The sequence below is a fragment of the Telmatherina bonti genome (assembly GCF_933228915.1).
Source record: "Telmatherina bonti genome assembly, chromosome: 2".
NCBI lineage: Eukaryota > Metazoa > Chordata > Actinopteri > Atheriniformes > Telmatherinidae > Telmatherina > Telmatherina bonti.
In genome coordinates, this window is record NC_136620.1 from 7,983,369 (window position 1) to 8,006,614 (window position 23,246).

Sequence of the window (23,246 nt, forward strand, 5' to 3'; positions counted from 1 at the left end):
ACTCAACAGATGTGACGTCACTTTGTGAGGTGAGGTCAGGACTACACGCGTGTGGAAATGTACACATATGTACGCTTACACTAACATAAAAATAGATGATTTATTCCTCCCACATACATGGGATTCAATATTTTGGCATTTAGTGAGTCGTAATGGATGCATGAATAAGTAAAAATGTAAATATAATAAGTAAAACCAATTCTAAACATAGCAATATTTGTATTGAAAAAGATACAAACATTATTTTATATATATATATATATATATATATATATATATATATATATATATATATATATATATATATATATATATATATACATATATCATGTAATGTAATATAATGTAATTTCTAACATTAATAAAAATAAAATAAGATGAAATGGTGTAATTATATAACAGAGAATTTATTGTTTAAACTGCACTTATTTTTCATATTCATAGACTATATATATATATATATATATATATATATATATATATACACATGCATACATACATAGAAATGTATTACAGAGTTTTTAATATTGATTGATTTTAGAAATACATTCAAAATAGATTTAAATGATTTTTTTATAAAAAAATATACATTTATAACATATAAATTTATTACATCTATATAAAATGTATATAATACAATCTAAAAAAAATCAAATACCCATAATAATATAATAATAATAATACCTATAAACTATGTAAATAAATTATAACAATAATAAATAAATAAATTATAAATTCTAAACAAAAAAAACAATGAAAGTATCACAGACAAACTTCATTCAGGTTGTTCATAAAAGATCTTTTATTAAATGTAAATATCTGGATATTTTTCTTCTCTGCAAGGACACATGATGAGTTTTATTCGGTAGTATTAACATTGTTTTTGTACTGTACTGATTCGACCCACTGGAGGTCAGACTGGACAGATCGTGGACCTCTGGAGGCGGATGAGGCGGACAGGAAGCTGGAAAACAACGTCGGACAGAGTTTAGAGACGATTGAGTGTATCTGAAGCCCGCGAAGCAAACATGAAGCTTAAGAAGCAAACATGAAGTTTAAGAAGCAAACATGAAGTTTAAGAAGCAAACATGAAGCTTAAGAAGCAAACATGAAGTTTAAGAAGCAAACATGAAGTTTAAGAAGCAAACATGAAGTTTAAGAAGCAAACATGAAGCTTAAGAAGCAAACATGAAGTTTAAGAAGCAAACATGAAGTTTAAGAAGCAAACATGAAGTTTAAGAAGCAAACATGAAGCTTAAGAAGCAAACATGAAGTTTAAGAAGCAAACATGAAGTTTAAGAAGCAAACATGAAGCTTAAGAAGCAAACATGAAGCTTAAGAAGCAAACATGAAGCTTAAGAAGCAAACATGAAGTTTAAGAAGCAAACATGAAGTTTAAGAAGCAAACATGAAGTTTAAGAAGCAAACATGAAGCTTAAGAAGCAAACATGAAGTTTAAGAAGCAAACATGAAGCTTAAGAAGCAAACATGAAGTTTAAGAAGCAAACATGAAGTTTAAGAAGCAAACATGAAGTTTAAGAAGCAAACATGAAGCTTAAGAAGCAAACATGAAGTTTAAGAAGCAAACATGAAGTTTAAGAAGCAAACATGAAGTTTAAGAAGCAAACATGAAGTTTAAGAAGCAAACATGAAGCTTAAGAAGCAAACATGAAGCTTAAGAAGCAAACATGAAGTTTAAGAAGCAAACATGAAGCTTAAGAAGCAAACATGAAGTTTAAGAAGCAAACATGAAGCTTAAGAAGCAAACATGAAGTTTAAGAAGCAAACATGAAGTTTAAGAAGCAAACATGAAGCTTAAGAAGCAAACATGAAGTTTAAGAAGCAAACATGAAGTTTAAGAAGCAAACATGAAGCTTAAGAAGCAAACATGAAGCTTAAGAAGCAAACATGAAGCTTAAGAAGCAAACATGAAGTTTAAGAAGCAAACATGAAGCTTAAGAAGCAAACATGAAGTTTAAGAAGCAAACATGAAGTTTAAGAAGCAAACATGAAGTTTAAGAAGCAAACATGAAGCTTAAGAAGCAAACATGAAGTTTAAGAAGCAAACATGAAGTTTAAGAAGCAAACATGAAGTTTAAGAAGCAAACATGAAGTTTAAGAAGCAAACATGAAGCTTAAGAAGCAAACATGAAGTTTAAGAAGCAAACATGAAGTTTAAGAAGCAAACATGAAGTTTAAGAAGCAAACATGAAGCTTAAGAAGCAAACATGAAGCTTAAGAAGCAAACATGAAGTTTAAGAAGCAAACATGAAGCTTAAGAAGCAAACATGAAGTTTAAGAAGCAAACATGAAGTTTAAGAAGCAAACATGAAGCTTAAGAAGCAAACATGAAGCTTAAGAAGCAAACATGAAGTTTAAGAAGCAAACATGAAGCTTAAGAAGCAAACATGAAGTTTAAGAAGCAAACATGAAGCTTAAGAAGCAAACATGAAGTTTAAGAAGCAAACATGAAGTTTAAGAAGCAAACATGAAGTTTAAGAAGCAAACATGAAGCTTAAGAAGCAAACATGAAGTTTAAGAAGCAAACATGAAGTTTAAGAAGCAAACATGAAGCTTAAGAAGCAAACATGAAGTTTAAGAAGCAAACATGAAGTTTAAGAAGCAAACATGAAGTTTAAGAAGCAAACATGAAGTTTAAGAAGCAAACATGAAGCTTAAGAAGCAAACATGAAGTTTAAGAAGCAAACATGAAGTTTAAGAAGCAAACATGAAGTTTAAGAAGCAAACATGAAGCTTAAGAAGCAAACATGAAGCTTAAGAAGCAAACATGAAGTTTAAGAAGCAAACATGAAGCTTAAGAAGCAAACATGAAGTTTAAGAAGCAAACATGAAGTTTAAGAAGCAAACATGAAGTTTAAGAAGCAAACATGAAGTGAAAAGAACATAAAAGTGATGAACACTGCTGGAGTCAGAGGGAGGAAGAGGATGCGAATATGAACAGACTTATTGCAGTGATGGCGAGCAGACAGTAGGAAGAAGAAGGAGGAGGAGGATTCCTCTCTTTGAGCCAACACCTGGAGGGTGTCTAACAGCTTGGACCGTGTTCCTGTCATTTGGGTTGTGTGTTAGTGTGTGTGTGCGACAGGTAAACAGAGGCAGTGTGTCACAGACTCTGTGTGACGTCCATCAATCCTGCATCTCTGCATCTTTCTGCATTCGTCTGTTTCAGCCGTTTGTTTTCCTGCCGGTGTGTGTGCTCACCTTTTCCTCCTGCTGAGTGTGTTCGACTCTTTCTGCACATCTGGAAAGAGTCGTGTCTAAGACGGCTGATTCAAACGCTCCCTGCTCGGCGCAGAGATGAGCGCTTTTAATTTTACGTCATGTTTTAGCAGCTGTGGGCGTGTTAACGCTGTCGTTAGCACTGACAGACATTTTACTGCATGTTGATGCGTTAACCTCCATCGGTTGTTTAAAGATGATCTGGACAAACCGGAGGAGACAGGAGGTTTAGAAACAGACATTATCAGTGGTCTCAGTCATTAACCCCTTAGTACCTGGATCTATGTACAACTTTACATGCATGTACTTTCAGCACTCAGAGCGCTCACACATCCACAAGGGATCACGCACCTGAGAGAAAATCCAAAGTTCCCAACAGCCCACCCACTTGCCAAGCCCATGCCAGCCCTAATGCACTCCTCCCCCCGTTTCCATCATCAGGACCATAGACTGTATGGAAAAGGTGGGCGGAGCCTCCATGACGTCACCCGTAGGTTTCTGAAGAGCTAAATTGAAGCTCGGTGGGCGGTTCCTACCATCGCCATCTTGGCAGGGGCATATGTGTCGTCTCGCCCGGAAATTACAAATATGGGCAAAGAGGTGGAGCTGAGAGGGGGGCTGAGAGCATCATGGTGGATGATTGACATCGAGCGAACTCCGAGCTGCCTGTGGCTAAGAGCTAACCGAGCTAACCTGGAGATAACAGGAGCTAACCAGCTAACGGAGGTAAAGCGGGCTAAAGCTAAGTCACGTTGTTAACCGGCGAAAAACCGCGGTTCAATCAAAAAAAAAAAAAAAACTGTCAATCAAAAGGACACGCCCTTAAACATGCCAATTTCAACATTAAATTACTTTTAAACGGGTGAGTTAGAAAATTCCCTCCCTCCACAGTTGTCATAAAAATGGATTTTTGTACAAGGGTGTAAACATGTTTATTTCTGCTGTAAACATGTTTATTCCTGCTGTAAACATGTTTATTCCTGCTGTAAACATGTTTATTCTTGCTGTAAACATGTTTATTTCTGCTGTAAACATGTTTATTCCTGCTGTAAACATGTTTATTCTTGCTGTAAACATTTTTATTTCTGCTGTAAACATGTTTATTTCTGCTGTAAACATGTTTATTTCTGCTGTGAAGTTGGTCTTTTTAACATGGGAGTCTTTGGGGATTTGTTCTGTTTTGCAGCCCCTAGTGGATGAAGGGGGAACTGCAGTTTTATGCACTTCTGCATCGGCTTCACTTTTTAACCGCCGCAGGTTGCTGCTTGATCAGGACAGATGCCACATCTCCGTTACAATGCTTGACCCACAGACGTCATGATGAGCATTTTCTATAACGGTTAGCTGTTAGCGTAGCATCCACCATCTGCCAATGATTGTGGGCATTATCGATTAAGTTGGGGAGAATTTCGTCTGTGTTTCTGTAGTAATGAAGCATTTCCGGCTTCGGACTTGGATGGAACCAAATCACAACCAGAATCTGATCACATGTTCTTCATTCCATTTTTGACTTTTCAATCCAAATCATCCCAAAACTTTTACAGATTTGTTGCTAATAGACAGACGGACATTTTCTTCATCTGTTAGCCTCCATCATCAGGCTTTCATATTTATAACTGGCTGTAAGCCGGCAGAACGTCCCAGTATAGTATGCTTTTCTGCAGGAAGTCTACTGGTATGGAATTAGTTTATAAATCAGGATCATATTTTCAGCTCCGTCTGTTCAGACAAACCTCCGGGAGGAAACCTGAAGTCTGGATGAACTGTGCACACGTTGCATGTTCATAACTTCTGAAGGGGACCAGAAGTGTTTATTTTCACACTGAATTCTTCTTACGCTGAAGCCGATTTGAAGCTGAAGAGAAGATCATTATGGAGATGATTCCAACCTGCCAAATAAGATCTTTCATCCCGACTTTATCAGCTTAAACCAGCGGAAAACATGCTTACTTCACCGCAACAGATCCGCTGCAGCCGCCTCCTCCGTCTGTCAGCTTTCCCCTCATGTCCTCAGACGGACACTAGTCAGACGTCCAACCAGAGACGGAATGAGCTGCATTACCAGTACCGGGACACAGCTTCCAGTTTAAGGCTACTTACTGGTGTTTCTTTACAGGAAAGCGATGAAACTTCTGAGACTTCTCTCCTCTTCCACTGGAACGGTCAAACACAACATCTCCCACATGTTCCTGCTAAAGACGACTCTGTGGACGTTTACACGGACATCCAAGCTTTCAGTTCAATTCAACTTTATTTATATAGCGTCAAATCCCGGCAATGCCATCTCAAGACGCTTTACAGACAGAGTTGAGTTGGAGGCTCCAACTCAATCTGCCATCCTGAGCAAGCACACGGCGACAGTGGGAAGGAAAAAACTCCCTTTTAACAGGAAGGAAACCTCCGACCGCTCGGGGCGTTACGATCACGATGAGAACGGATGGAGAAATTCTCTGTTTTGTGACGGACAGGTGCCTTTGTGAGGTCATCGTTTCCGGCATGTTCTGCATGAGGATGTTGTCATTTCATCTGAAACGGTCTTTAAGTGAGACGTTTGGTTTGGTGTGTGTTACCGTGTGTGTGTTGCATCATGCTCTTTGCAGCATCCCCCCGCAGCTCGTGGCGACTGGCGGCTCCCTGCTGCCGGAGGTGATGTCACTTCCTGCTTTCAGCGGGGAGCGTCAACCAGGTGGAGACTCGTCGTGTTTGTGCTTGTTGCTGTGTTTGGGAGCGCTTGTTCCCTGCATGCTGCGAGTGTATTTTTGGGTTGTGTTTACTGGTGCAGTACATGGCGGGACGGAGCAGCAGCAGGGGAGGGGAAGTCCTCGTGGGAGACGCAGAGGGAAGGGGGGGTCGTTCCAAACAGGATGTGGTCAGAGAGGTCACCCTGGGTGTTGGTCATCGTGACTCGGCGGGATGGAGAGGACAAGCTGGAGGCGGCGCTTCGTTGTTTACAATCAGAGGAAAAGAGACGAAGACGATGGAGACAAATGGAATCAGGGAATCCATGTCGGTGGGATGCTGAGGGCAGGGGGTGCGTTTATTTCTGATCTGCTCCCGAGGCAGCATCCTGTCCGGGACGGGTGGGGCTAAAGAGAAGCCAGGGAGAAGAGGAAGAGGGCTAAGACGGTCCATCTGCTCGTCCCAGACACACACACACACACACACACACACACACACTGAGACAGAGACGTCCTCGTGTTGTTGGAAGAGTGTCAAATCTGCGCTATAAATACTCTGAACCCACAGAAGACCACAAGGCAGCAAAGGTGATTTTTCATTTGCTGTTAAAAGCAGCGATGGAGATGAAACACACACACACACACACACACACACACACCTGACACAGATTCACACGCCGACACTCGGCATCCTTCCTGCAGCAGCTCTTCCTCTTCCTGCCGGACAGGAAGAGGAAGGTGTTCAGGTGGAGTTTTATCATCACAGACTTCCTCTGCTCAGATTATATTCTGCTTTAATCTGAAGTCAGTTCAGCTTGTTCAGGTCAGACTTTCCACACCGACACCGTGAACCTGAACGTTTCTACGATCCTGATTGACGAGAACCTGGAAAACTCATGAAAACCCAGACGTCAGCTGTCAGATTGTGAGGCTAAAGTGATGGAAAATAAACCAACAGATCATGAAGAGCACCCAGAAGAAGAAAACAGGATTTATTAGAACGTTGTAGAAATACCAGACCAACGATGATCAAGCCTTTTCTCATCCGCAGGTCTTTGGCTTTCAGGAAAAAAATATTGGCATTAAAACACACACACACTGTTTCCATGTTTCCACACGTCTTCCTGCTACTATCTTCCTGCTGTCCTCGCTGCAGCACCTCCACCTCAGCTGCATCCCAAACGTCTTCTTGGCTTTATTCCAGCCATAGAGGATCATTATTTTCCTGCTTTTCTCATGTTGATCTTTGGCTGCTCCTGATTGGACGTTACTGTCAGTTTAAGCTCTCTGATTGGTGGAAAGTCTGACAGGAAGTCTCTCTTAGCGATATAGTAGTGATGTTGATCCTTTTTATACTGAAGATGTGATGAATAATGGTGGATTTACCATTTAGAGTCTCTGAATAAACCCTATATGTTGTGTCTGGATTGGAAACCTCCTGGACGGATAGAAACGCTGGAAAACCTCCGTAGACCAGCTGGAGGGTCACATGACCATCACAGAGCTACGAACTGCCGTTGCTGAGGAACTGACGGTGACATCAGAGATCACACACCGGCGATCTGGCAGCATGTTAAGGGTTAAAGGTGACCGCTTTGCTGCTCCTCGGCTCTGAAACAGCCGCCAGCATTATCACAACACAAATATACCTTTGTGTGTGTGTGTGTGTGTGTGTGTGCGTGTGTGTGTGTTTGTGTGTGGAGAGCAGGGAGAAGCAGGACAGGACGAATTAGATTTTTCTTATCTCCGTCTCTTCCTGCTCTTCTGTCCCCTCCTCCTCCGTTTCCCCGGGAGACCACGAGTCCACGTTGAGCCCCGTGTCTCCTCGTCTTCCTGGCGTGACACGTCCGTACACGCAGGAGCTTTAAGCTGGGAGTGTAAGTCTGAGAATCCGTTGCTGTGTGTGGCGGGTTGCGCATGGGTAATGCGACAGGGCCATATTTCCCCTGAGCCCGGGGTTCTGCAGGCTTTAGCCTCGCTCTCTCTAAGCAGTTTAGGAAAAACAATGACGGGCCTCGGTATCGACTGAACTGGGCTGTTCCCAGCACCGAGCAACCCCCCCCCCCCCCCGCTACCGCTGCCAAAGGTAAAGCCGAGGCAGTGTTCATGTCAGGGAATGTAGCGGGACATGATGAATGAAGAGGAAAGGTGCTCATCCCCCTCGTGGGGAGGGAACTCAACAATAAATTAAAGGTTCAAATTTGTTTTTAGTTGAAGAGATTCATCCGTTATAGATCTCTTCCTCTCACACACATGACTGCATGTAAAAGCCCGGGCCATCGGACCGCAGGGTCCAGTTATAGACAAGAGAAACATAACGATGAGAGTGTAACCCAGGGAAACATCTAAGACCTGCAGTACCAGAACTTGATGTTCACTGTAACACCCCTGGGATTAAACACGGACACGAGGCGTTCTTCAGTTACTGGCATTTATTTTGCACAGTAAACCATGCCCTTTCAGCTTGTCCTGGGTTTAAAGGACAGAGAAAACAAACAATAAAATAAAACACTTTGCCTTCTATTCACCCAAAGATGTCAAAATGAAATAAAAACAAAATGCTTTTACAGCTCAAATGTACTTAATTTAACCTGTGCTTTACCAATGAATTACTTGTTTAAAGATCCACACGCTGCTTCCAGACTGTGCTTCCCACTTGCTTACCTGTCACTCTTTTAGGGGAATTTTAATGGAAAGACTTGACCAGACACGCATCATATCTCGTTTACTGTCTTACAACATAAGAGGCCTTAAATGTCACAGGTGTGGACACCCAAAATGCAGAGACGGGAGCCAGAGATGCAGAACTGGATGTTTTCTTCAGGATAAGTGAAGCAGACCTAGGAGGCTAACAGAACCTGAAAACGAGGACTATAAATACTGGTAGAAACAGAACAAGACGCAGGTGGTTTACATCTACTAACTGAGTCCAGGTGAAAACTTACGAACGGAAACGCTAACAGGAAACGAGAGACAACACTACAAAATAAAACAGGAAACTGGAACATAAGACACCTGAAACATAACATCATGATATTAAAACAGGCGCATTAACACGCTAACAACCTTTTTTTTTCTTTTTTTCAAGAAAAGTTGTTTCTGGAACTGGATCTCACCTTTGTTAGACGGTCGTTCTGGCCTTTGTCAGACGGTCGTTCTGGCCTTTGTCAGACGGTCGTTCTGGCCTTTGTTAGACGGTCGTTCTGGCCTTTGTTAGACGGTCGTTCTGGCCTTTGTCAGACGGTCGTTCTGGCCTTTGTTAGACGGTCGTTCTGGCCTTTGTCAGACGGTCGTTCTGGCCTTTGTCAGACGGTCGTTCTGGCCTTTGTTAGACGGTCGTTCTGGCCTTTGTTAGACGGTCGTTCTGGCCTTTGTCAGACGGTCGTTCTGGCCTTTGTTAGACGGTCGTTCTGGCCTTTGTCAGACGGTCGTTCTGGCCTTTGTCAGACGGTCGTTCTGGCCTTTGTCAGACGGTCGTTCTGGCCTTTGTTAGACGGTCGTTCTGGCCTTTGTCAGACGGTCGTTCTGGCCTTTGTTAGACGGTCGTTCTGGCCTTTGTCAGACGGTCGTTCTGGCCTTTGTCAGACGGTCGTTCTGGCCTTTGTTAGACGGTCGTTCTGGCCTTTGTCAGACGGTCGTTCTGGCCTTTGTTAGACGGTCGTTCTGGCCTTTGTCAGACGGTCGTTCTGGCCTTTGTCAGACGGTCGTTCTGGCCTTTGTTAGACGGTCGTTCTGGCCTTTGTCAGACGGTCGTTCTGGCCTTTGTTAGACGGTCGTTCTGGCCTTTGTTAGACGGTCGTTCTGGCCTTTGTCAGACGGTCGTTCTGGCCTTTGTTAGACGGTCGTTCTGGCCTTTGTCAGACGGTCGTTCTGGCCTTTGTTAGACGGTCGTTCTGGCCTTTGTCAGACGGTCGTTCTGGCCTTTGTCAGACGGTCGTTCTGGCCTTTGTTAGACGGTCGTTCTGGCCTTTGTCAGACGGTCGTTCTGGCCTTTGTCAGACGGTCGTTCTGGCCTTTGTTAGACGGTCGTTCTGGCCTTTGTTAGACGGTCGTTCTGGCCTTTGTTAGACGGTCGTTCTGGCCTTTGTCAGACGGTCGTTCTGGCCTTTGTCAGACGGTCGTTCTGGCCTTTGTCAGACGGTCGTTCTGGCCTTTGTCAGACGGTCGTTCTGGCCTTTGTCAGACGGTCGTTCTGGCCTTTGTTAGACGGTCGTTCTGGCCTTTGTTAGACGGTCGTTCTGGCCTTTGTTAGACGGTCGTTCTGGCCTTTGTCAGACGGTCGTTCTGGCCTTTGTTAGACGGTCGTTCTGGCCTTTGTTAGACCGTCGTTCTGGCCTTTGTCAGACGGTCGTTCTGGCCTTTGTTAGACCGTCGTTCTGGCCTTTGTCAGACGGTCGTTCTGGCCTTTGTTAGACGGTCGTTCTGGCCTTTGTTAGACGGTCGTTCTGGCCTTTGTCAGACGGTCGTTCTGGCCTTTGTTAGACGGTCGTTCTGGCCTTTGTTAGACGGTCGTTCTGGCCTTTGTTAGACGGTCGTTCTGGCCTTTGTCAGACGGGCGTTCTGGCCTGTAGCCTACATGTAGCCTTCAGGTAGTCTACATGTAGCCTTCAGGTAGCCTACAGGTAGACCACCTGAAGGCTACCTGTAGGCTACATGTAGACTACCTGAAGGATACCTGTAGACTACCTGAAGGATACCTGTAGACTACCTGAAGGATACCTGTAGGCTACATGTAGACTACCTGAAGGCTACCTGTAGGCTACATGTAGACTACCTGAAGGATACCTGTAGACTACCTGAAGGATACCTGTAGGCTACATGTAGACTACCTGAAGGCTACCTGTAGGCTACATGTAGACTACCTGAAGGATACCTGTAGACTACCTGAAGGATACCTGTAGACTACCTGAAGGATACCTGTAGGCTACATGTAGACTACCTGAAGGATACCTGTAGACTACCTGAAGGATACCTGTAGACTACCTGAAGGATACCTGTAGGCTACATGTAGACTACCTGAAGGCTACCTGTAGGCTACCTGAAGGATACCTGTAGGCTACATGTAGACTACCTGAAGGCTACCTGTAGACTACCTGAAGGATACCTGTAGACTACCTGAAGGATACCTGTAGGCTACCTGTAGACTACCTGAAGGATACCTGTAGACTACCTGAAGGATACCTGTAGGCTACATGTAGACTACCTGAAGGATACCTGTAGACTACCTGAAGGATACCTGTAGGCTACATGTAGACTACCTGAAGGCTACCTGTAGACTACCTGAAGGATACCTGTAGGCTAAATGTAGACTACCTGAAGGATACCTGTAGACTACCTGAAGGATACCTGTAGGCTACATGTAGACTACCTGAAGGCTACCTGTAGACTACCTGAAGGATACCTGTAGACTACCTGAAGGATACCTGTAGGCTACATGTAGACTACCTGAAGGCTACCTGTAGACTACCTGAAGGATACCTGTAGACTACCTGAAGGATACCTGTAGGCTACATGTAGACTACCTGAAGGCTACCTGTAGACTACCTGAAGGATACCTGTAGACTACCTGAAGGATACCTGTAGGCTACATGTAGACTACCTGAAGGATACCTGTAGACTACCTGAAGGATACCTGTAGGCTACATGTAGACTACCTGAAGGCTACCTGTAGACTACCTGAAGGCTACCTGTAGACTACCTGAAGGATACCTGTAGACTACCTGAAGGATACCTGTAGACTACCTGAAGGATACCTGTAGACTACCTGAAGGATACCTGTAGACTACCTGAAGGATACATGTAGACTACCTGAAGGCTACCTGTAGGCTACATGTAGACTACCTGAAGGATACCTGTAGACTACCTGAAGGATACCTGTAGACTACCTGTAGACTACCTGAAGGCTACCTGTAGACTACCTGTAGACTACCTGAAGGCTACCTGTAGACTACCTGAAGGCTACCTGTAGACTACCTGAAGGATACATGTAGACTACCTGTAGCCTACAGGTAGTCTACATGTAGGCTACCTGTAGTCTGTAGTAGACTGGTTATTGCGTAGACCCGTACTTTGAGACTTATCCATACCTGCAGACTCTGCTGCTGTTTCAGAAATGGAGATAAAAGTTCTGAAAGCAGTGTCTCACATCCAGAAACGTATAAAAGCAGTCTCCTCTCCACTCCGTCACTCTGTCACCCATTTTACGCAGAATATATCAATTACTCTGCTGTAGAGCAGATGTCACGCTGTAGCACACACACACTCTCACACACTATTGATTCCAGCCTGCATAATCAATACTAAGCCTCCAACAACTACATAAATGAAGAGGAGTAAGCAGGAGGTGTCCGAGTGTTTGTGTTTGTGTCTTATGAAGTGATTGGTGTGGCAGGCTGTCATCTGTCTGTCTCTCGGCTTCATCCGCCTCTCCTCTCCTCCTCCTGGGCTATTTCCAGCAGTCCTCTGCAGCTCTGCAGGCTCCTCCTGGGAGTGACCGTGGCCTCCCTCCTCCTCTTCCTCTGTCCTTCCTTTGCATCCCTGCTTCCTCCTTCTACAAATCGATACGGCAGCAGTCGGACCCGGAGGGAAAACTCCTCTCCGGCTCCTTCCTACTTCCCTTTTCCTTCTGCAGTCAGATTCACTTTGTGAAGCTGCTTTCTCTGCGTGCACGTTCCCCGACGCGGCTTTTGGAGGTCATGCTTGAGGCGAGTATGTAAAGATGAAAAGCAGACATAGATGCGTCTCCTCCAGGAGCGCAGCTTCTCCTCTGCTGGTCGGAAGGAGCAGAATGAGGGTGACCTCTTCTGGCGGCGAGGAGGAATGAGCCGGAGGACGAGCGAGAGGCGGGAGAAAGGAGGGGTTTTCTATGGTAACGGGGTCAGCGGCTCCCACCGAGGAGTCCCTTCGCAGCGTCCTCCTCTTCCTCGCCGTCCTCCTCTTCCTCACCGTCCTCCTCTTCCTCGCCGTCCTCCTCTTCCTCGCCGTCCTCCTCTTCCTCACCGTCGTGGTCGTTACGTTGCTCGGTTCCTCTGAAGTGTGTGTGTTGTGTGGAGATGCCTCTGGTGCCGGACATTAATACCCTTCCTTTCCTCTGGACGGGCGAGCTCGGCCTCTGAAGCCCTGTCACACACACATACACACACACACACACACACACACACACACACACACACCAAAGGGCTCAACAAAACATGCACAGCAAGATAAGGCCCATAGAATGACAAATAAGTATTTATCAACCCCAAACCACGTATAATCCTTCACATTTGTGTCCCCATGCACCCCCCCCCCACTGGTCTGTTCATCCTCCCATCCCCTCCTCTCTTTCCTTCTGCCATCCTCTGTTCTTTTTTTTTTGTCCGTTTTTCCTCTCCGTAGTGGGGCCTATCTGTTGGAAAGAGAGCGATTAATCTGAGAAAGCTGCTTTTAGCGGTGCGGGGGGGGGGGCGGGGTCTGCATCATCTGGGGAAAATAAAGAGAGGAGGAGGAAAGCATCCTAGTGGAAATTTCTCTGATACAAACACACATTCCCAAAGAATTCATTCCAATCACCCCCCCCCTCCCACACACACACACACACACACACACACACACTATCTGCCCAGCTTTAGAGGTAATGCTAGCTAAGTTATAAAGAGGCAAATCCAGATTATCATGAGTTCCGTTTCCCTGCAGCCGACAGGAAGCACCGCAGAGGACGCCGGCTTGTGTGTGTGTGTGTGTGTGTGTGTGTGTGAGATCATGTGTGTGTGTGACGCATATTTTTTCTGGGTTTTTCAGCGTAATTCAACCCTTCACCGTCCAATTTACTCACATTTATGCTTCATTCTTTTATTTGGAACACCTAACCCGTTATTCAGCTTGTAGTGTGTGTGTGTGTGTGTGTGTGTGTGTGTGTGTGTGTGTACCTGCCGCCCTGCATTTGCATACAGATCTGTAAATCCCAGAGTTTTACCTGTGGATCACTGCACCGGCCTCCCTTTGTGCTCTCGCTGCTGGTTTGAATTTGAATGTTTTTAAAGGTGTTTTTATGCATGGTGTGTTGATGCGTGGTGCGCCGACGCCTTCGGAGAGATGCGAGCCGAGGCGTCTCGGAGGTATGGAGATGCTTTCTGTAAAATATTAATCACAATATCAAAAGACACAAGGGTTTCACAGATCTGAATAAACATCGAGGCTCCCGAAGAAACAAAGCAAACACTAAGAGGATGGAAATGATCTGCTTCCAGTCAGTCCCGTCTGCCGGTTCACCGCTTCGTTCTGGTCGGTAAGAAGTCGTGCAGGTAGAGAAGGAAGACTCGGTCCAGAAGATGTTCATCCTTTCTGCTTCCACTGGGATGAAGACGGTCAGAAACGTTCTGATCGATGCTTCACTGCTGTGATTCAGGAGTGTGTTCAGACGGCGCCGAGGAGGAAAGACACCAGAAAGCATGCTAGAGTTAGAGTCCATCGTTCATTCAAAGCCACCGAGGAGCAGACGTTCTGTTCAGCAGTGTCTGAACCAGTACGGCTCCGGCTCGCAAAGCTGCGTCCAGAACCAAGTCCTGCAGAAAGACCAGACTAACGTAGACATGCCTGGTCAGAGTGCACGAAAACCTGGAAAACCGCAGTGAGAGTTCATCCGGCAGATGTTCTGGTCCTGGATGTGGATCCTGGATGCTCGTATCCAGGATGTTGTTCCGGTTCTGGACGGATAAAGCTTGTCTGGAACCGTCTCGTCCAGCAGGACACAGCAGCAGATCTGCAACAGAACCAAGCTGTCGACATGATCCAGTCCAAGTCCAGAACCTGACTGGGATGTTGGTGCAGGACCTTCCGGGTCTGCAGAAACCAGCGAACTGCAGCACCGCTGGGAGGAAGATGAGACTAAACGCCGTCCACTCTTCATCTTCACTCTTCACACCGACTGATGGCAAAGCCGTCTCAGTCTGGTCATGATGTGAGTTCTGAACCAGCAGGTGGACTTCCCGCCGCCTGGCTACGCTGACACATGTCTGCACCGGGCGCTTGGCGATGTCGGTGTGGAAAAGACCGGATCTTTTGTTGCAACAGGATCCAACATTTCTGTGAAACGTGACAAAAGCGAATGAAAAGCCTTGGAGATGCAGCTTTTCCCTCCGTCTCCTCGCAGCGCGGCGCAGGATCGCGTGCTTTTTCTTCCCACTCTAATGTTGTCTTTGTGGCGCGTTGGAGGCGGCGAGGCCTCGCCGTGGGTTCTGCAGGAGGCCGCCGTGCTTCTGTTCCTTTCTGTTCTGCTGTTGGGTGGGGGGGCAAGTGGAAAGCACTACGCTCATGCAGCCCATTATTTCTCCCATCATGTGTTCTCACTCTTTCTCCGTATCTCTGCTCTCCCTCTCTCCCTGCAGAACCACACACTGAGTCAGCACGCGCAGTGAGACCCGAGGCCCGGCAGGATCTCTCAGCTCAGCCGTGCCCCCGACCCGGAGCCGGCGGGGGACCCCCATCTCCACATCACAGCCAATCAAAGTGTCATTTGCTACTCACATGTAAAACTCTAACGATCGCGCCACTGGGTGCGGCTATTAGGAGCAGCGGGGGAAAGGAATATTAATGGGATATGCTATTAAATAAAGAAAGGAGAGAAAACTGAAAGAGCTGATGAAGGAAGAGAAAGCTGAACAAAGGTATTGTACGTGCAGTATTTTTTATTGTCCCTGCCAAACCCCCCCAGCAGCTTCTCCCTCCCCACCTCCTCCCCTCCTTTCCTCCCACCAACTCATACATTTCCTTTTTCCTTTCAACAAACAAGGGAAAAAATCAAGAAAACACCTTTAATTTTTGTCTTTTTTCTTTTATTTGAAGCTAGTTTTTAGGAAAACGACACTTTCTTGTCCTCTCAGCTGCTTCTTGTATTCATAGGTGCCAATTTTTCTTTTTCCTTTTTCCATTTGAGCTCATTTTTTTCTTTCTTTTCATTTTTCTACCTTTCATTTTTAGCAGTAAGTAGGTACTCGTGCTGTGTTGTGATTGTTTGCCAGTCGTAATATTCCTCCCCCCAAAACTACCCTTTTTATGATTGTTATATATATTTTTTCCTTTTTTGTAATTACTATGAAAAAAAGACACGAAAACGAAAATAAAGTGCAGAAAAGCGTACAGATGTTTCCTTTTTGGGATTGAGTTTTCCAGTCATGGGGCCGATGAACGGTTATTGTAAAAAAGTGAATATCATCGATTTCAGTGCGTCTGGTCAATGACTGCTTTTTAAATGTGAATTAACCAGATTGCAATAATCTAGTACAGAAACCAGAGAAAAGAAATAAATAAAAGACAATAAAGCGTTTGGGTGTGATGTGAGTTTATTCAGAAGGATGTGTGTGTGTGAGCCTGCATGTCACACACTCTTCAGGTATGATGGGAATGATGCCAGAGGAGGAAAGACTTCGTTCATTCCACCTGAGGGAGCTCCATGCCTTCAGTCCCAGCTAGGTGGGGGGGGGGGGGGTATTAGTAAGGATCTGATGTGTATCGTAATACTGGGCAACGATACACTGCGATACTATAAGCAGGACGACAAACTGCAATATTTCTTTACCAGAAAACAGTGAGAAGCATCAGAGCTGCAAGAAGAGGCTGAATAAGAACAGAATGATCTACATTTCACCACAGAATAAATAGAAACAATTTAATGAGATGAATAATGTTAAAATCTGCCTCCTCTGTAAAGATCTGTTACATAATGTATATTCATTTTTGACAGGGATCCCATATTCAGGAGTTCTGAAGTTGAATATCTGCGGATACCAGATGTGCTTATGTGAACATTATTGTGACTATGGTTATTATTACTGTTATAACTAAGATTTCATCAGGTTGTAATAAATGACCCATCCTTTCTGAAGTTACCTCACCAGATATAATAACATGACAGATCTAACAATTTCAACAAGTTTTATTCTGATTTGGCACATTTTACCTAAATACAACTATAAATGTTTGGTTTAGGAACAAAGATCTGGCTTTTAGTGGAACAAAAAAATGTCATATTTTAACATTCAAGGCTTTTATTTCTTTTAAAACATGTCATCAAACACATCTGTACTGGCTTGACTAATGCGGTATCGGTACACTTTTATTACTACCAAGTACTAGTACACCGCTTGGTATTGAGCTGATACTGATACTGGTATCTGTGCATCCCTAGTTTTTTATTAGCAAGCATCAGAAAAAGGATGATTGGTGTAAAACTGGACTGTTATCATTTAAACATTTATATCTTAGTAAATAAAGTACTTCAGATTCAAGTAAACATAAAGAAAAGTTTTAAGTACAACACAAATATGAACACCACTGTGAATGTAGTGAATCGTCCATAGAAAATGAATATCGATATATCGTCACGCAAAATATGATATTTCACTGTGTGGATATTTTTTCTCCCCTTTAGCTGACAGCAGACTTTCCAGCATAGAAGCCATCACTGTGTTCATGTTTCTGACAGAAATGCTGCAAACACACGTTTCCTCTCCAGATTTCTGCTTACGCTACTCAGAACGTACGAGATATTTAGCTTTCAGGTGGAGGAATGTATGGAAGCAGTTGATGCTACACTGATATCATATCATGACTGAAGGACATTTATCACATTTATAACGATAAATCTTTCATTTCAGACAATTTATTGAAGCAAAAGCTAACAGCGGTGTGTAGACCACAACATAAACCATCGACGTCTCTGAAACTCGTCGTGTGTCAGGCGGCGTCTCCGTCTGATGACGTCTGCATGCTAACTGGATGTTTGGACATAAGCGGGAACAGAATCAGAACATCCGGAGGGAAATTCCTGATTCTGATGCTCCTTTTGGGGCGTTTTGTGGTTAATCACCTTGTCAGAGAACGGTGTTATTAGTACTAAAACACTGAACATTTGTACACTGTAAGATTTTACAGAAAGCCAAATTAAGTTCATCTGTAAAGATAATGGTGCTGAGATGTTTTTAGATCTGGATGTGATGTCTGGATGGGATGTTCCATGCAGTTAAAGGACGCTGTGTGAAATGTAAATAAAGACAACGCAGTAAAATACAAACCCCATCAAGCCATATTTTACTCCCACTTCAACATAAACAACACATAAGCTGTTAAAACTGAGACATTTGATTGTTTCATGAGAAATATGAGCTCATTCAAAATCTGAGAGCAGCAACAAATCTGGAAAAAGATGGAATGAGATAAAAACAAAAACAACTGGAGGAGCATTTGATAACTAAGTAGGTTTACTGGCAACAGTTCAGTAACTTGACTGGTTATGAAAGAAATATCTCAGAGATTCTCAGATAGAATAACAGGGTTTCATCAATCTGCAATGGAAATTTTGAAAGAATTTTAAAAATTTGAAGATCTGACCACCTGCAGTGTGTGATATGAAAACATCTAGAGAATCAGGAGAAATCTCTGTGTGCTTGGGGCAAGACAGAAGCTCAAAACTAATGAGCTTGAGGCCCTCAGGCAGTATTAAAAGGAGACATGTTTTCTACTGGAAACCAGTACATGGACTCAGGAAGATCCAGAAATCCCACAGTTCATCCTGAAATCCACACATGCAGGTTAAAGCTCCATCATATGTGAAGAGGATCCAGAAACACGCCGTCTTCTCTGGACCAAAGCTCATTTAAAATGTTCTGAGTGGAAACCTGGATGAAGATGTGGAATAGTTTGTGGACAGCATGGACGGCGTGTCCTGCAGACTAAAGAGGAGAGGGAGCATCCAGCTTGTTATCAGCCTGCATCTCTGATGGGATGGGGTTGCATTAGAGCCGATGGCGTGGGCAGCTTCCACATCTGGGAAGCTCCATCAATGCTGAAACATCTGCTCCCATCCAGACAACGTCTCTTTCAGGGAAGACCTTCCACCATGCTGGACCACATCCTGATGGTGGAACAGGAGAACTGGTCCAGCAGGACCATGCTGGACCACATCCTGCATCATCACAGCAGCATGGTGGAACAGGGGAGGACCTGGCTGCTGAAGTGGGATCCTAACACTCCAGTAACTGGTCTCCCCATTTCCCACACTGATTCACAATCAGCTCATATTTTCCATGAAAGGATAAAATGTCTGTTTCCACACCTCGTAAATTGATTATCTTCCACACAAACAACACTGGTTACATTAAACAACAGAAATGATGACAGCTGTCGGAAAAATACTCCACTAATGTGTCATTCATCCTGGGACTGAAGTCTCAGTGTAAACAAACAGAAAGCGTCTCTCACACGTGCCTGCAGGTAAGTCAATCTTCAATAAAAACAGGAGATTTTGGGTGGAAAATGTGTTGTTTATTGAACCAAAGAAGTCTGGATTATTTCTAAAATCAGAAGACCAAGTAGGTGGTGATTAGCAGGTTCCTCGAGAAGGATTGAAACACCTTTCTAGACCTGCATGGATCACCAGTCCACCAGTTTGAAGACCATTTAAAAGTAGTTTATTCATCTTTTAAGATACTAACATGTGGCTGCACATTTCTAGAAGAGATTTCGCCCCTGTCCAAGAACAGCTAGTCATGTTATGTAAGGCTATTAGCCTGACGTTAGCATGAAGGAAATCTAGTTATATGCTAGCACTAGATTAGTTTTAAGATAATCTAGGGAAATATGTGATATTTAGTTTTCAGTGAGCGGTTTTATCCACCAATAATCAACTCAGTTAATCCAGAGTTTCATACTGGAACTGAAAATAAACTGGAGAGATGCCCAAAGATTAGCGCTGACTAAGCTAGCGCTAAATGATCCAGTTTATTTTAAATAGGAGGCTAGCAGGGCTGCTAGCTGATCCTAAATATGTAAAAAGAACTATATCCTGGAACCAGTCAGATGTAATCAGTCAGAAGACATAAAAATGAAGAGAAACTGAGATATTGCTGACTTACTGATCAGTCTGTATTCACAACCAGTTACAACCACCACCAGCCAGTAAACAAGAACTGGTTCTTCCTAAAACCAGTGGCATCCACATCCGGCAGCCAAACTAAGTTAGTCTTATTTGTCATGTCTCTCCAGTGTGGCTACAGTTATTACAGCAGAAGACAATCTTAGGTTACTGTGAGGAGTTTGAAGGAAATTAAGTTAACTTGTTAATGTCATTCTGGACTGAAACCACGTTTCCACCACATTGATCCACCCATTTAACCTCGATCCCTGATCGTTCCATCCATTCATCCACCTGCCTCAGGTGTGGCAGTGTTTCTCATGCTCTTCTATAGTCCTTTTCAGGGGTTATTTATCCCAAACGGTGCTTCTGCTCTTATCAAAGTAGGAAATTTAAAGCTTAGAGGGTTCTCACTTCACAACACAGAGTTGTTTGTCCATTCAGAGACACCGTAGTAAAGAATGCGAGTGTGTTACTTTAAACAAGGCAGATCTTAAGAGGTTGATGAAAAAAATGGGGTGTGTAGACCTGGATCAAATCAAAGCAAATCAAATTTATTTAACAGACTCAAGTCCATAAAAGAACACACATAAGACAGAAAATACACTTAAAATCACAAAAAGATCATCTTAAAGCATAAATATATTTCAACCAGAGCATCCTCAGTCTGGATAAATACCTCGAGCAACTTTCTGAAGGCTTTGAAAGAGCTAAGATGCTGTTTGTGGATTCGTCCAGATGTTGCATAAACTTAAACATCAGATTTAAGTGCTTTGAGTGTGTTCACTCCTGCAGCGACAAACATCTGACTTGTGCTCCAACTTCAGGGAACTTTATGTGTCATTCACATCATTGTATGGAACCTGTAACTTCTGCATGGCAGCTGTTTTCACAAGAAAACGGCAGATGAGCTGTGTAAGATGGAGTTTAACAAGCTTTAAACAAGCAAACTTTAACTTTAGTAAAACAAAAAATAAATTTACAAGCAGTGGTGTTTGCTTGTGCATACAACTCAGAACATTGCTGAGGTGAATCATCTTCATCGTTCAGATCATCTCTAAAAAATGACCAAGGTATTTAATCTTCCGCCAGACCTCAGGTCGTGTATTAAAAGGTTTAAACAGTGGAAAAGGAAGCATGTTGTCCTGCATATTTATTTATTTTTTTTTTGTCTTGTCCAGCATTTCGGCAAGCAGAATGATGGTCTGGATGCTGTGTTCTGCTGAGCAAATTTACTTTGCCAAGAGAAGCTTTATAGATAAAATGATCCCCTTGACTTTGTGAATTTTTATTTTATTTCTCTATTTATTTTGGGTTATTGTTTGCATTGTAGAGTTTGTACTGCTATACCGGACCTGAGAGGACAGAAGAGAGACAGAAAGAGAAAGAAGAGAAAACACCTCATAGAGAAAGAGATAAAGAGAGAGGGGGGGGGGGACCCTAAATAAAACAAATATATAATATGTCCTGCATATTAACACAGCACTCTTACTGGTATTATACTAGTTTATATCATATTGGACACCATATACAGTACATATATGAAAGAGCTTGATCCACCTAAAATGATTTGCCTCAATAGTGAAGTGAGAGAAAAATTGAGTTATTTTGGGTGAAACTTCTCAGATTTATTCAGTAAGACTTTAGTTCATTTTCAGAATTATGCGTAAGATAGTCACTTTTTGAAAGGTATTATTAATTCCTTTTTAAACAGAAATGACAGTTTTCTGTCCTGTGGATAAATACGGGTTTATTTTTCATCTTTGTTTCCTTAAAAAAAAAAGAAGAAACAGTTTTTCACACTTTTTATCAGAAGGGTAAAACGCAGACGGTCCCTAAAATTGCCTGCGCGTTTAAGTGAATTTTATTTAATTTTATATAAACATAATTTTTTAAAAGCCACGACAGTTCCGATAGAAACAGGAGAAATCTCCAGGTTAAGTGTCGGTAAACAGGTCTGTGTGTCAGAGCTGTTCATTTCCGGGTGGCGCGAGCCTGCTCCGGTTCCAGCCCAGCGAGCATCAGCTGATCCAGCCTCCCTCCTCCCAGATCCATCCACAAGCTCCGCCGCAGGCCGGGACACGAGCAGAACCAACACCGGGACACGTCCACGGTTCATGTGTTGCAGCTGAAAGCCAAAGCAGGGTGGGGGGGCAGCAGCGATGGCGGCGTCGCTTCTCTCCGAGACCGACATCAGGCACCGGTCCATGGCGGAGGAGGATCCGAACGGGAATGAGCACGGCGCGGCTGCACGCAGCGCTGCGCCCCGCTGGGGGCCGCAGCACGCCGGGGCTCGGCAGCTGGCTCGGCTCTACTCGCCAGGTGAGTGTTGCTGTTTTCAGGCTGTCTCTGGTGCTGCTGGGGGGGGCTGCCCTGCCCTGCCCTGCCCTGCCCTGCCCTTAGAGCAGCACGACAGCGATGATGATGATGATGAGGAAGATGATGAAGACAGCCCGGCTTACAATCTGCTAACACTGCAGCTAAATGAAAACTTGGCCATTTCATGACTTAAGTCCCTCAGACCTGCAGCTGTGTGAAGGCCTCCTGTCCAGAAGAAGCAGCTTTCAGCTGGATCTGCAGAAGTTTCTGTTCTTTACATCTGATGGAGTCTTTTCTGAGTCTGATGACAGTCAGCGAAGGAACCGTTTCTGCCAATACTAGATTAACTCTGAAATTAGAAGTAGGCCAGTAAATGTGAGGCTCCTGGAAGGGGAAGGTTTCCTCTGAGGTCAGGAGTCCAGCATCCGACCCAGGACTGGAAGCCTCACATGAGGTCAGGAGTCCAGCATCCGACCCAGGACTCGAAGCCTCACATGAGGTCAGGAGTCCAGCATCCGACCCAGGACTCGCTGCCTCACATGAGGTCAGGAGTCCAGCATCCGACCCAGGACTGGAAGCCTCACATGAGGTCAGGAGTCCAGCATCCGACCCAGGACTGGAAGCCTCACATGAGGTCAGGAGTCCAGCATCCGACCCAGGACTGGAAGCCTCACATGAGGTCAGGAGTCCAGCATCCGACCCAGGACTCGCTGCCTCACATGAGGTCAGGAGTCCAGCATCCGACCCAGGACTGGAAGCCTCACATGAGGTCAGGAGTCCAGCATCCGACCCAGGACTGGAAGCCTCACATGAGGTCAGGAGTCCAGCATCCAACCCAGGACTCGCTGCCTCACATGAGGTCAGGAGTCCAGCATCCGACCCAGGACTCGCTGCCTCACATGAGGTCAGGAGTCCAGCATCCGACCCAGGACTCGCTGCCTCACATGAGGTCAGGAGTCCAGCATCCGACCCAGGACTGGAAGCCTCACATGAGGTCAGGCGTCCAGCATCCGACCCAGGACTGGAAGCCTCACATGAGGTCAGGAGTCCAGCATCCGACCCAGGACTGGAAGCCTCACATGAGGTCAGGAGTCCAGCATCCGACCCAGGACTCGCTGCCT

The 23,246-nt window shown here is 44.4% G+C and overlaps 2 protein-coding genes across 2 annotated transcripts in view; both read left to right on the forward strand.

Moving 5' to 3' along the window:
• The window catches only part of znf423 (zinc finger protein 423), a 230,523-nt gene extending 215,110 nt beyond the window's left edge, over positions 1–15,413 (forward strand). Inside the window, exon 21 of the mRNA XM_079259040.1 lies at positions 15,284–15,413. Within this exon, the coding sequence (XP_079115166.1) occupies positions 15,284–15,313 (30 nt within the window). The 3' untranslated portion in view covers positions 15,314–15,413. The remainder of the gene's footprint in view (positions 1–15,283) is intronic.
• Positions 15,414–21,871: 6,458 nt separating this feature from the next.
• The window catches only part of LOC306771125 (plasmanylethanolamine desaturase 1), a 60,691-nt gene continuing 59,316 nt past the window's right edge, over positions 21,872–23,246 (forward strand). Inside the window, exon 1 of the mRNA XM_079260196.1 lies at positions 21,872–22,128. Within this exon, the coding sequence (XP_079116322.1) occupies positions 21,969–22,128 (160 nt within the window). The 5' untranslated portion in view covers positions 21,872–21,968. The remainder of the gene's footprint in view (positions 22,129–23,246) is intronic.